Source organism: Macaca nemestrina, chromosome 19, assembly GCF_043159975.1.
Source record: "Macaca nemestrina isolate mMacNem1 chromosome 19, mMacNem.hap1, whole genome shotgun sequence".
In the NCBI taxonomy this organism is placed as follows: domain Eukaryota; kingdom Metazoa; phylum Chordata; class Mammalia; order Primates; family Cercopithecidae; genus Macaca; species Macaca nemestrina.
In genome coordinates, this window is record NC_092143.1 from 56,351,889 (window position 1) to 56,366,370 (window position 14,482).

The window sequence follows — 14,482 nt, forward strand, 5'->3', positions numbered from 1 at the left end:
GAGCTACAAAAAGAGAAAATAGACAAATGAAACATGTAATGAACCTGTCCAATAACAATGCATATTATGGGCCAGATCTCACACCTTTAATACCACAAGCACACAATTTACTTGACTTTAAGGATATTGGTACAATATGCCTTTAGGTCTAACTACCAATTCACAGGACAGGGAACTGAAGAACATGTTCAATGACACCACAGTGATGCAGTCAGCAAAATGTAGGCTGAGAAAAGATGTGAGGTATTCTACCTGGATTCTTCAAATAATAAACTGTAAGGAAAAAAGATAGAGAAGGAACCTACAGACTTTATAAAAGAGACTTAAGAGAATATCCACCAGCTGCAATTTTGATCCTGACACCTACACTATAAAAAAAGAAATATGTGGCCGGGCACGGTGGCTCAAGCCTGTAATCCCAGCACTTTGGGAGGCCGAGACGGGCAGATCACGAGGTCAGGAGATCGAGACCATCCTGGCTAACACCGTGAAACCCCGTCTCTACTAAAAATACAAAAAACTAGCCGGGCGAGGTGGCAGGCGCCTGTAGTCCCAGCTACTCCGGAGGCTGAGGCAGGAGAATGGCATAAACCCGGGAGGCGGAGCTTGCAGTGAGCTGAGATCCGGCCACTGCACTCCAGCCCGGGCTACAGAGCAAGACTCTGTCTCAAAAAAAAAAAAAAAAAAAAAAAAGAAATATGTATGTCATAACTAGGGAAGTCTGAATATTAACTGAGTATTTTATGATATGAAGGGATCATTGTTTATGTTATTTTAGGGGTGAAAATGGTATCATGATTTTTATTTTTCTTTTCTATGAGTCCTTATCTTTCAGAGCTACATACCAAAATATTTAGAAATGTTTTGTCTTTGCTTGGGGTTAGAGAATATGCTTCTAATCTTACTTACCTGGTTGTTCACAAAAAGCCATAAACCACACAAGTGTCGACATAGGGCTGCTGCTATTGTGTCAGGGGCTTATCCCAGAGCAAATGATCACAGCAAGAGTAAAGACCAATGTGGAAGCCACAGCATATTTGATAACATAATATTGAAGGAGATACTTCATTTTACTTGCACCATGTTCTATTGCTCAAACAGACCAATCTTAGTGCAACATGGAGACTACAAAGAGGTGTGAATCCCAGGAGGCAAAGATTGTTGGGGGACATCTCAGAGGGTATAAGAATTCATAAGACAAAACTGTTAGGAATTGCTGAGGCTGAGTGGTGAATACATGAGGGTTCATTACATTATTATCTCTATTTTTGTATACATTTGAAATTTTCCATAATAAAAATTCTAAAACTTTTTTTTTTTTAAAAAAGGGTATCAGTCCAGAGATGGAATGAAGACATAAAAAGGCTACTCAGTGGTAGCAGTGACTCTGCACTACCTCCTAGGCAGCCCAGTCCCACAGAGACCCAGTGGTTGGCCAGAAGGACTATGTACTGGCAGCTTTCACAAAAGTGGACTTTGTCGGGTCTGAGGAGTCTTGATCATCAAGTGTGAAACTTGGTGCATAAGCATTTGTATCACACCATTTCAACACTGTTCCTAGTATCATAAAGCTGTTCAATGTCCAAAACCTGGTGACTTACAATGCACTTAGAAGGTACTCATTAATAAAAGTATCTTCAAAAACCACATCAAGACAAAAAGACATAAATGTTTAATAACATGTGTTGAGAGTGGTGATATACTTAGGGGAGTTATTAAAATGACAAAAACGATTCTACTAGAAACAATAATAGTTGAGGCTCTTGAACGAAGTGTAAGGTTGTTTATAATACAAGCATCATTTAAACTGTAGACTGTGGAGAGTCTACAGTTTTCTTCAACAATGTTTAAATTTTCAGGAAAGCAAACAGTTTGTGAAAATCTTTACAAATTAAGCTTCTTTTGACGGATCTCCACTTAATCAACTTGCTGGATAAAGAGATACTCTTCATCTCCTTTGTTTAATTTTTACATGCACAGTATTCAACAGTTACCTTATCATGACTTATTCATGGCTAAGCCATGTGTAGTAAACTATGATTACTTTTGTTTTCTCTGAACAAGTTTTTTAAAGTTTTCCCTGAAGGTAGTGCCCATTTAATTTTTTTTCTTACTATGGTTTTCTATGTATTTTAATCCCAAACTTCCCATCAATTGTCTAAATCTACTGTAGACATTCAGCCATATCAGGTGTAACTTCAGTGGCATCTTCTTGAAGTCTCTTCTGGAATTTTCTCACCGGCTCCGTCTGGGCTGGTCGCTTCTGCCTGTGCAACTCTCACTCAGGCTCTCCCTTCATCATCTTCTGGTCATTCTCACCATTTCTCACACAAGCTGAATCTCCTGTTTTTTACATTCTATGTCTTTCTTGTCCTTAGTTTATTTAAAACTAAGGTTTTAAATGGTAGTGTCCTATCTCTAGTAACTTCCTGAGAATGGATGTGTGGCAGTTCAATGTTCTGAGATCTTGCATGTCCAAAAATATCCTCATTTAACCGGTGCACTTTATTGCAAGTTTGGCTAAATATAACATTTTAGATTAGAAATTATTTTCCTTTAGAATTTTGCTCCTTTGTTTCTAGAGTTGCTGCTGAGAAGTTTGAGGCATTCTGATTAATAACCCTTTTGATTGTGACCTGCTTTCGCCTCTTAAGAAACCTGTAAAAGGTCTTTCTTTTTCCCCCTTGGGAGTTGAAATCCTCAGTGTTCTCTAAAAGTCACAATGTCTTGGAGTGCAGTCTATCTTCATCTATTGTCACAAAAAGTTGGTGGGCTCTTCCAATTTGAAAATTTGTGCAGTTCAGTTATGGAAAATTTTGTGGATAAATTTTCTCTTCCCTATTTTTAAAATTCTTTTTGAGACTCCTATTATTAAAATATTGGATTTCCTGATTGTCATTTCAATGTTCATATAATTTTACTGTTGTCCATCTCTTTGTTGCATTTTTATTTTCATTTTTTTATTTTCAAAAGCTCTTTCTGGTTCTCTCAGTGTATCTTTTGAATAGTATCCTATTCTTATTTTATGGTTGTAATATATTCTCTATTTTGTTGAGGTTATTAGTTATTTCTCTTAATGTGTTCTACCTTAATAGTTTTTCTTCCCTCAAAGTTGCTTTTTTCTGTTTGTTGAGGGCTTCCTGAGATGTCTAGTATTCTTTGCTTATCTATTTGTTACTAAGAATGCAAGACCAAGAGGCTGAATATGAGGCCTAAACACGTGAGTAGGACTCACTGACTATGCATTTCCGTAAGGGTGATCAGGCTGTGCCATTAAGTTGGAAACTTTCCCAAGTCAATCAGCACTAAAATGCAATTTCTTGGAAATTCAGAACATACTTTTCATTCACATACTCTCAGGACCACACTAGGTACTTACCTTTCTCTCTAGGGCTATCCAATTCTGATGAGAAAGATCTTCCAGTCTCTTCTCTGGAGGAGGCAAACTTGGCTGCCAGCATCAATGGGAACAAGGAGTGCAGGGGGCCTCAGCACAGAATGTATATGTTCACTTACTCTACCTATTTTCTGTAGTTTGCTTGCTTTTAACTCGGCCTATTGTACTCTAGTACCTTGTATTACCTTCTTCTTACGGCACAACTAGACATCTAATTTGTATATTGCGGATAGGAGTGTAAATTGGTATAAACATTTTGGGAAAATGTCTGGTAACACATGCTAATGCTATATAAATGCATAATCTATTCCTTTCTCTAGTATATAGCAAACAGTAACGGGCACTTAAGTCCTCCAAAAGACATGAACAAGAATGTCACCACAGTTTTATTTATAGTGGTCAAAAAGTAGAAATAATCCAAAGGTCTATCAATGTATAAATAAACGATGGCATATTCATATTACAAATCACTATACTACAGTAGAAAAGAATAAACTTCTGATACATGCAACAATATGAATCTTAAAGGCACAAAAAATGGTGTGGATCCATTATAAAAAGTTCAAAAAGAGACAAAACTACTCTATGTTTAGAGAGGTCAATATAATGGCTGCCTCTGGGGATGGAAGTACTGACTACAAAAAACATAAAGAGACTTTCAAGGGTGATGGGATCATTCTATGTCTTGATTTGGCTGATGGTTACACAGGTGTATACATAGCAAAAATTCAGCGAACTGTGCACTTATGACTGTTTTTTTCACTGTTTCAAGTTACATACAACTTAAATCTTTTGTAAAAAGTTGAGTATGTGAGTATTTTGGTAATAATAAAGTTTAAAATCCCCTACTAATCCATTAAGATAAATAATTATCTTCCAATGCCTGAAATACATAGTGCTAATAATCAGTAGAAGCTTGAGATATTATTTCTATCAGCATTAATTATTTTCTAAGTGGGGTAAGTAGTAACATAGTGATATAACATTTGCCTTAAGAACAATCAGCACTCAAGTGCAATTTACTGAAAATTCAGAACATACTTTTCATTCACATACTATCAGGACCACAATAGGTACTTACCCTTCTAACCTAACATCTGGTAAAGATCTGTTGAGTGCAATCATCTCACTTGCCATTAAATTGAACTGATTGATTTTAAACATCTCTTTCATCTTTTCTTGATCCTCTTTAGGAATGACGACTGGTTTCCCCATTTCTCCAGGACCTTCATGAGGCTTTTGTACTGGCTCTAGAACTAAGAATAGGAGGAAACTTAACTAACATTAATTTCATAGCAATTGATTGATTCATGATTCTATTTAATAACATTTGTGTTTGAACTGTGCCCTCAACAACCAGACCCCTTTCTGGGCCCACCCTCTCCAAGGCTGTTAACCCTTCCAAGGGGCTGTCTTGTCTTCCACCTCCACACCAGTGTCCTGATTCAAGACTTCCTCACCTTGCCCCACTCACCTGAGTCACTGCATGGTGTTGGCTCCCATCTCAAAAGCTACTCCCACAATGACCTCCCTAAAGTGCAGACTTCACTGTTATTCCTATGGCCTCCTAGAGTCCAACCTCTGTAATGTGGAATTGAACCTAATTTTCCAAACCTATCACCTTCTAGGCCTTCTTCTCCCACCCCACAGTACTTCATCTTCTGGTCAAACAGCCACCCACTGCCTTCCTTCCAACGTGCCTCACATTTTCCTGCTTCCATGCCTTTGCTCACATCCCGTTCCCACTTCCATCGCTGCAACACCAAATTCCTATTTGCCTTCCCATGCCCAACTAAAATGGCTTCTCTTGCCTGTAGCTTTTCTGAATCTCTCTGTAGTGGTTATTTACTACTCTTGACTATGACATTATTTTATCCAGGGTTCTTATGTCTCTAACCAATTACTATCTCTCATTATAATGATTGTCAAACCTATCTCATGTACCCCTCCCATTAGAACAAGTATTCTCATCAAAAGTAACGTTATCTCTTGATATAGACATAAAAAGAGCAATGTGCCTGATGAGCACTTCCCAAGCTTTGTTCCTTATTATATGCTTTTGAGATGTTAATAAATATCCAAGAAAAACAGGTTCTGGGATTCATTAAATTTGGAAGGTACTATGTTAAAAACTTCTCATCTAAAAGGGATGGCTAAAGAATGGGGTGGGGCCAAAAACGGGATGAAAATACATTTTATGCATTACTTATTTTAAAAATATAAAGTTTTATTCTCTTGTAGAATGTTTTTTAGGCATCCTCAAAACATTTCTAAACAAAAATAGTGGCATCAAGGTGCAGAAAAGCCATCTCTCTTCAGTCAGGCTTCATCTGTGCAAGAACAAGACTAGCTGGTAAAGTTGACTTTATTTAGGTGATTGTTTCGGCCAGTGGTACAAAGCCACCGACCAATACCAGAGCTGCAGGATGTGAAACTATTCATTGTGTCCTCAACCATGTCCAGAATTTAAAAACAGATTTCAGAGAATGATGATGAAAAAAGTGTGCATTAGTTTTCCCCTGTTCTCAGGATAAACTGTGTTTTTATGAGGAACAAATCACTTTAAAAATTATAGGAAACTCAAGTAAAAACAAGTTTTTAAAAACAAGTCCTGCCTAATATTTGCCCAGTAAGTAAGCTCCTTAAATATAATGGTTGGTAGAATTTTTTTAAATTCTCAATGACAAAAATCATCAACAAGTGTAGTAAAAACTATAATACAAATACAGAAGTGCAATGCTCCATACAAAATAAGCTTTAAAGCTTTAAAAATCATAAATTGTAAAACTCGTATAGTCATTTCTACTTGCCAGTCTCCTCCGAAAGTAAAGAACAACCAACAGATTTTGGGACTGGTATATCAGGGGTCAAAAGGAACCAGCAGAGGTCTGAAGGTGACAAAGATCTTTTGTGGATGGCACAGAAAACATAAAGAGTAGGTGGGAGACATCTAGTGGCCCTGATTATAAATATCCTTCTGTTACCCATGCCCTATTTTAGTATAAAATAATGCGTTACAGAAAAATGAAAATAGAAACGTTTTCACGCTGCTCAATTTTTAAATGAAGAGTATTAACGTATACATATACCATCTGTGTTTTTGCTAGGGGGAAAAAGATCCTCAACCTGATCAAGCCTCTAGACCTAATTCACAGGAAATATGTGAGACAAAGGCACATGACATGCACCATTAAAGGGATGCAAATCCAGACTGCAGGAAACTGGAAATGAGAAATACCTCAATTTCTTCTTCAACAACAAAACAGGTCGGAGGGAGACAAAGAGAAAGAGGTATCCATGCCACAAAACTAGCCATGAGTTGACAACTCTTGAGGCCAGATGATGGATCTATGAGAGTTCAAATTTTGTTTGTTTGTTTTTTGAGACAGAGTCTCACTCTGTCACCCAGACTAGAGTGCAGTGGTACAATCCTGGCTCACTGCAACCTTTGCCTCTCAGATTCAAGTGATCCTCCTGTCTCAGCCTCTCCAGTAGGTGGGATTACATACGTGCACCACCATATCTGGCTAATTTTTGTATTTTCAGTAGAAATGGGTTTCCACCATGTTGGCCAGACTGGTCTTGAACTCCTGACCTCAGGTGATCCACTCACCTCGCCGCCCAAAGGGCTGGGATTACAGGTGTGAGCCACTGTGCCCAGCCATAATTTTCTATTCTCTCTACTTTTGTTTCTGTTTGAGAATTTTCAAGGTGGAGGAGGGGCATTAAGGACGACTGGAGAAATTATTACTATAAATACTACAAAACATAAACTTAATTGCTTATTACATATGAAACTATATAACCAGAAACTTAAAGTCGGTCTTGCGATCTTAAAGGATGAGGCAAAAATGTACAGCATATACAATCCTGCTGATGAAATATTTTGCACATTTCATCACCTGATATTTATTAATAATCTGAAAATCTAACACAGTACCTGCATTATGTACTCTAACCTACCGTTACATATGAAATTTCAGAGCCACATTTAAAATTACCATTAATCAAAAGTTATATGTCTACTGCATGACTTAGAGAATCCACAATACTCTAATTATTAATAAGAAATTACAATATCCTACAGAATTAAATTTGTCATTAAACGAATTTTCTTGGCAAACGAGTTTGGATGAAATGCATGTGGTTAGTGAATATATGCTATTATTAATGCATTTACAGTATTGGAAAGCAACTAAAAAGATGGTAAGCATTAAGTTTCCATGTACTCTACTGCCAGTCTTCTATGTATATTACAAGTTAGTTCTGTGAAAATTTTATTAGAAAGAAACTGAAATGAGTTTGGATGTCATTTCATGAACTAAATAAAATATCTTTGCATAAAATTCCACATGCAGCTCATTTCTAAGAATCGAATCACTTTGACAAGGGAGGGACAAAGGTGTCATTCCAAAGTATTATGTGAGAACAAACACATTTTATTATATACTTCAGTTAAGTTTTATTTACATGACACTGTAGATAAGTATCATGATTTAGAAAAGGTATTTACCAAGAAAACCAGAGGTTCACTCTGAAAGTCTCCAAATAAGATTAACATACATAAACCACTGGCATGCCTTTGAATACACTTTAAGGTATTTTTCAAATTTCTTATGTGTGTTTCTCTCATGAAAGTAAAGAGGTACAAAGTTATATGACTTCTTTTTGGGGGGTAAATATACTAATAAAAGGCTAAAATCATTTTTCCAAAACTATTTTCTGATCTTACTATACAATTAACATCTTTACTGTCTTTATGCACTATATTTCACTATTTCAAAATGTTTCCTCCTACATTTTAACATCTCTGAAATTGGAATGTGGCTCACAATGGTAACTAGAATGTTATCACTTTTACAGTGGTATACAGAATATTCTATAAACAAAGGTACGTAAGATGCAATAAAATGCAGCACACTGATTTTTTAAACATCAAAATATCATCTATAACTTTCACTGGTAACTTTCTGCTACTTCAACATCCTTGTCAATTTCCAATTTCATGTTCAATTTACCTGTGCTGCATATATAAATATCAACACTTAAAAATTTGTTATGAAATTATTATAGCCTTTACTAGTAATATTTTATAGTTTTTAACCATTGGAAGTTTTTTCTATAAACCATGTTCTCCAAGGCTTCCTAATGTTCAACAGTTGAAATAATTCCAGCATAAGTACATGAAAAGTTAAATAATTAATATTTTAATGATCTAAAAATGCAGTACTGACAGGAAGAATCAATCACTACTTGAAACTGCATCTTTAAAAACACTGAACACTCTATATAACACCCAAATCCATAAAGTGGATAAATGAGCTAATTCTGGTAAGCAGAAGAGTAGTAAAAATATTCCTAGGCCATAATCCCCACCACTCGTATTCTTTCAAGGGAGCCCAATCTAACTCTAGCAGCAGGAGAACTCTGCTATTTTCAGATAGCCTTAGGTATAAAATACAAGTATAGACCTATAAGAGAACTACTCAGAAAAAAACAAACCCCTCTGGAATCACCAAAGTCTGGCCCACTATTCCTTGAAGCAGGCAAGTAACAGGTAAATAGAAGAATCTTAGAAAACTCTTTAAGTACAGCATATCAACAACAACGTTACAGGAAGCCTTCAGCACTATCACAATGACATCAATCCATTCTATTCAAACCTAGGAAACTTTTTTTCACACCAGAGAGAGTAGAATTTGCTAAATTTCACCGAAATCAGAGCTGTAAAGTAGAACATTCAGAAATTAGGTGCTTCCAATATTGAAACAGTCACTCTGGAGTGTTATAATGCTCAGTGCTTTTTGTTGTTGTTTTGGTTGTTTCAAAACAAAGATCCAGGAGGCCCTATGTGTTCTATCAAGAGAGACTTCGATGCCAGGCATGGTGGCTCACACCTGTAATCCCAGCACTTTGGGAGGCCGAAGCAGGCAGATCAACTGAGGTCAGGAGTTCAAGACCAGCCTGGCCAACATGGTGAAACCACGACTCTACTAAAAATACAAAAATTAGCTGGGCGTGGTGGCGGTTGCCTGTAATCCCAGCAACTCGGGAGACTGGGGCAGAAGAATCGCTTGAACCCAGGAGGCAGAGGTTGCAGTGAGCCGAGATCGTGCCATCACACTCCAGCCTGGGTGACAGAGTAAGACTCCGTCTTTAAAAAAAAAAAAAAAAAAAAAAAGAGGGAAACTCTGAGGTCATGCACATGTTAATTCCACTAGAAAGTTGGCATCCTTGGTGCCATTACCCATCCCCTCTCCCTGATCCTCTTTAGTAAACATCTCTTCAAATTCACCACAGCAATTTTTCACTAGCAGAACCTTAATAACTTCTGGGCTCTGAAGACTTAGGACCTCTCAGCACCTGTTGCACTGAAACTTCACATTAAAGCAGATTTTTCAAACTGTTGCTTATTAGCATCAACTGTGCTCTTCCCCTAATCATTTCTCCCCTTAAGACTACCATGGACCTCAAAGATTATCTCCCCTTAGCTATGTACTTTCCCTCCGGCTGCTCAGCCCTTCTCTCACACTGGGACGTCCTTCTCAGTCTGTGCCCTGAACACCCTGACACCCCCAGGCTGTTGTAAAGTCTCTCCACTGTCTGGTCTCCACAACACACAGGCTCCATCTTCAGACTTAACTGAAGTCTAGCTCTCCTCCAGAGTCCATTAACCAACTGTTTCTGGGAGAATGATTCATTCTCCTTTCCTCCAGAGGCAATGATGCCATCTCATACCTCTACATTGCTACTTTCAGATTATTGCTCCTTTAGCTTGTACTTCTGTACAAAACCCAGTCTTTTTCTTTGAAACTTACACCACTAGTGGTTGTCAAAATTGTAATAATCTGTGAATGCTCTTTGAGGAGAATCCTTTTCACGATTCTGATACCACACTGTCTCATCTGCTGAGAATTTGTTCTTTCAAGTATCCCTCCTTTCCCCTATAGTTTAAACCTCTTCCTGAACATATACAAATAATAATAAATACATAGAAAACCAACTTCGGCTCCATTTCTCTCTTATAACTACTGTATACTACACGCTTCCCTTCATGCTGAAGCTTCCTAAAGAACAGCCATATCCCTACTGTTTCTCTGGTATATCGAATCCAGAATCCACTGACTTCCACAGTTACCATCCCTGAAATGACACTTGCTAGGGTCACGAGAAGCCCTATACCAAACCTATCAGAAACACTTTATCTCAGGTAAAATCTCTGAGCAAACACCACCCTTGACTGGGCTTCTATGACCTACTCCTTGGGGCTTTTCATTCTACTCTGACTTCTCGGGAAGCCTTCTCTTCCTTCAGTGACCCTCCAGGAGGGGCTCTCCAACAGGGAGTCTGTGTCTTCCAACTCTACACATACCGTGCACAGCCTCATGTATAGACAAGGCTTAAATTCCCATCTGTTTTCTCCATCTTGACCATCCTCTACTGCAGAACATCTCTACCAGTTCCTCAAAGTTATATATTCCAAACTGAGGTTGGGTGCAGTTGTTCATACCTGTAATCCCAGCCCTTTGGGAGGCCGAGGCAGGTGGATCACCTGAGGTCAGGAGTTCGAGAACAGCCTGGCCAACATGGTGAAACCCCGTCTCTGCTAAAAATACAAAAATTAGCTGGGTGTGGTGGCATGCGCCTGTAACCCAAGCTACTCAAGAGGCTGAGGCAGGAGAATTGCTTGAATCCAGGAGGCAGATGTTGCAGTGGGCCAAGATTGTGCCACTGCACTCCAGCCTTGGTGACAGAGCGACACTCCATCTCATTCATAAATAAATAAATAAGAAAAATGAAAAAAAAAAATCCAAATTCAACTTCACGCATCCACCTTTTTATCAAAGCTGCTCCTCTTCTGAGGAACATCAATTCTTCCAACCATGGAGACATGAAAGCCACCTTAGCCTTTTCTCTTTCTCTTATTCCCTATATTCAATGGCTCCCCAGGTTATGTAAATTCCACTACTTAAATACTTTTCATATATATTCATTTCCTCTCCGTCTCCAATGTCATTTTAGTGTCTGTTCCAAGCTCTTTTCCAAATTCTCACAACAGTCTCAGACTGGTATCGCTACCTGCCTCGTTCTCTTCCAGTCCATCAGTCACATGACCACTAAAGCATTCTTCCAGAAGTCCAGGTCCAATCAGGCCTTACTCCCTTGTTTAAAATGCTTCAGCACCATACCGCTGTCTACAGATGAAGTCCAAAATCCCTACAATGCCATAAAAGGCCTTGTGTGACATGGCCTCTGCCATCTCCCAAGCTTCATCCTGTGCTCTTGTTCTCCTATCAACTCTGTTCTCACTTGCTAATCTTGCACATCCTTCTTTCCTTTGCTTGGAAGGTCTTCCCCTCTCCCAACAGACCTAACAAACACCTGCTCAAGCTGATACTCAGCTGGAACATACTTCCTTACTGCAGCTTCTCAGACACCCCAAGGCGTTCCTTCCTTTCTACTCTTGTGCATATTCCTAAAGTGATATTTAGTATACTGGTATTTACTGTTGTTATTTCTCTTCCATTAGACTGTGAGTTCCCTGAAGGGAGGAATTTTGTCTTATTTTTTTGTTCAACTGTGTATCAACAAAACCTAGTACCTTGCCCAGCACATATAAAAGTCAAAAAAACATTCAAGTGAATCTTCACATGCTACAGAGCCTATTCTTTCTCATTGTCAAGTCTTTACATTTAAGATAGAACACCAGGAGCTTATTATAAATGGCAATGAATTAAGGTAGGGTGAGGGGAAATTTATTCCATTCTGTTTGGGAAAAGAATACTCAAGTTTCTGACTGATGAATGGTAATACCTGTTCTTTGATTTAAACACAGATGGCATGAGTACAGCTCTAGCAACAGTTAAGGAGGCAACATTTTGTCACCCAACAAAGATACTAAACAGCAGAGCTATAAAGTAAATATACAAACTAACAGGCTGACTTTGGATGAAAAATGTATTAAAACCTTTCAAAAAAGTGAAAATTTAGTTAAGAATTAGCCTAGGCATTACTGGAATTCAGTGCTAGCAACTGAGCCTAATTTTAGGCAGATTTCCCAGGAAGATATAAATAGAACCAGTTATGTAAGCCCACATATAACAATTACAGTTAAGTTGGTACAGTTAACAATACAAATTAATATTTTTTTCTATTGTAAGTTTTGGGGGATCAAAACCCTTCTCATTATAAAAGTGCAAAAAATTTAAATGTGGCTATATGCTTAAAACATGTTGAAAGAGTAATTATTTGTATATAATTTCTAAAAATAGTAGAACTGCTGTACAGCCATGTATTCTATAACTAATCACAGAGTTCAGAGCCCACAACAACTGGATTACTGACTCCTGCAATGCAGTCATTTTCATTATGGTTAAAAATGAAAAAAAAAAAAAAAAAGAATTTGTTTGTTGAATAAAAGGAGTTTAAAACTGAATTTTCCAAAGTCCTCTGACAAAAATATCAGTACTACCTATTCCCTCCCTCCTTTATATTTGTATATTTTCTTTCCTTTCCATACTAGATATTGCAATGATCTCACTCCAGCCTCTAGTCTATCACCCAATCTTTTTAAAAGTTCTCCCTAGAAGTACTAACTGGAGCTATCTACAACATTAACAACAACAACAAAAACCTCTCCAGATCACATCTATCTATAAAAACTTCTTCCCCTTAGGACTGAGATGGGAGGGCTGGAGTAATCGCTTTTGATACCTTATAATGCAATTTTAATGCTCCACTCAGCATTAGACTAATCTTCTGTACAACTTTGATATGCCCAACTATGAGATACCCACATTATTAAGTAACATAAAGTAACTTGTAAGAAATTAACTACACTGAATATTGAACACAAAAGTCGAATTTAGCAATTCTATACATGATACTTCAATGCTTTTAAGTGTTGGATGAACCCATTTGAGAACTATCAATATGATCATCGTATCTCCTACAGGAAGTCAGGGACATCTGTTAATCTAAAAAAGTTAAAATTTTATATTACCCAAATTAGTTAGTAAAAACCAGTGATATACTGATTAAAACAGCTGTATTATAAAATGTCACTCACCATCCCCAGCAGGAAGTCCTCTCTCCTTTTTTTCATCACATTTGTTGCATTCACTGAAGTAAAGCAGCAGGAACATATCCAAGAGTACCCAAATCAAGGAGGTGGCTAGGACCACCTTGCAGTATGCAAATTTTCTCATGGCACTTTAAGTCAAATGCAAAATTTAAAAATATATATATAAATATACAAAGATGAAAATTATTCCAATCCAGTTTCATCAGAAATCACATTCATACCCTACAAAGAAAGGAAAAAAGATTAACTTAAAAATTCAGAACCTCAAAAGTGAATTATAAAATTAATTTAATATTATAAACATTAAATACTATAAATTATTAATTTCATTAAGAATAAGAAATTTCACTATGAAGACTATGTTTGAAAATCAGACTTGGAAAAATGCTTATAAAATATATAAAGAGTATCAGGACTACATAAATAATTCCTACAAATCAATATACAACAATCCAATAGGAAAACAGGTAAAGGATATAAACAGGTACTTTGCAGAACGGAAACCTAACAGCCAACAAACACGTAGAAAAGTGCTCAATTCCCTACAATTAGGAAATGCAAATTAAAACAACAGTGAGCTACTATTTCACACTCATCAAACACCTGGGTCTTAACTACCTTTCTACTCAATTGCTACATTATGTGTTAAGGCAAAAGTTAAGCTATTAATTACCATAGGGGATTAGGCAACTAGTGATTCCAAGTGCATTTCAACTGTCCGCATTCAGTACCCAGGCTCAAGAATTAATAAGAGTTCTCCTTGGAGCCTGCACTACAGTAGCTTCCCGAGCTAACTCTCATTCCTCTTTTACACTGAATCTCAATCTAAAACTGCAACAGTCACCAATCATTCAGGAAACAGATTCGTGGAAAGTAAAATGGGAAAGAAAAGTATATGTCATAAGATCTGACATTTAGTCTTGGCTCTGACAATTTTATACACTTCCCTGTTTTTAGTTTCCATTTCCCACCCTGCTATCTCCCTTTATCATGCTATACCA

The 14,482-nt window shown here is 37.3% G+C and overlaps 1 protein-coding gene across 1 annotated transcript in view; it reads right to left on the reverse strand.

Annotated features, from left to right (window-relative positions):
- Positions 1 to 13,705, reverse strand: part of LOC105498865 (polypeptide N-acetylgalactosaminyltransferase 1) — a 58,619-nt gene extending 44,914 nt beyond the window's left edge. Inside the window, exons 1-2 of the mRNA XM_011771238.3 lie at positions 13,467 to 13,705; positions 4,479 to 4,653 (exon numbers count right to left, since the gene is read on the reverse strand). Coding sequence (XP_011769540.1) covers positions 4,479 to 4,653; positions 13,467 to 13,605 — 314 coding nt within the window. The 5' untranslated portion in view covers positions 13,606 to 13,705. The remainder of the gene's footprint in view (positions 1 to 4,478; positions 4,654 to 13,466) is intronic.
- Positions 13,706 to 14,482: the final 777 nt, after the last annotated feature.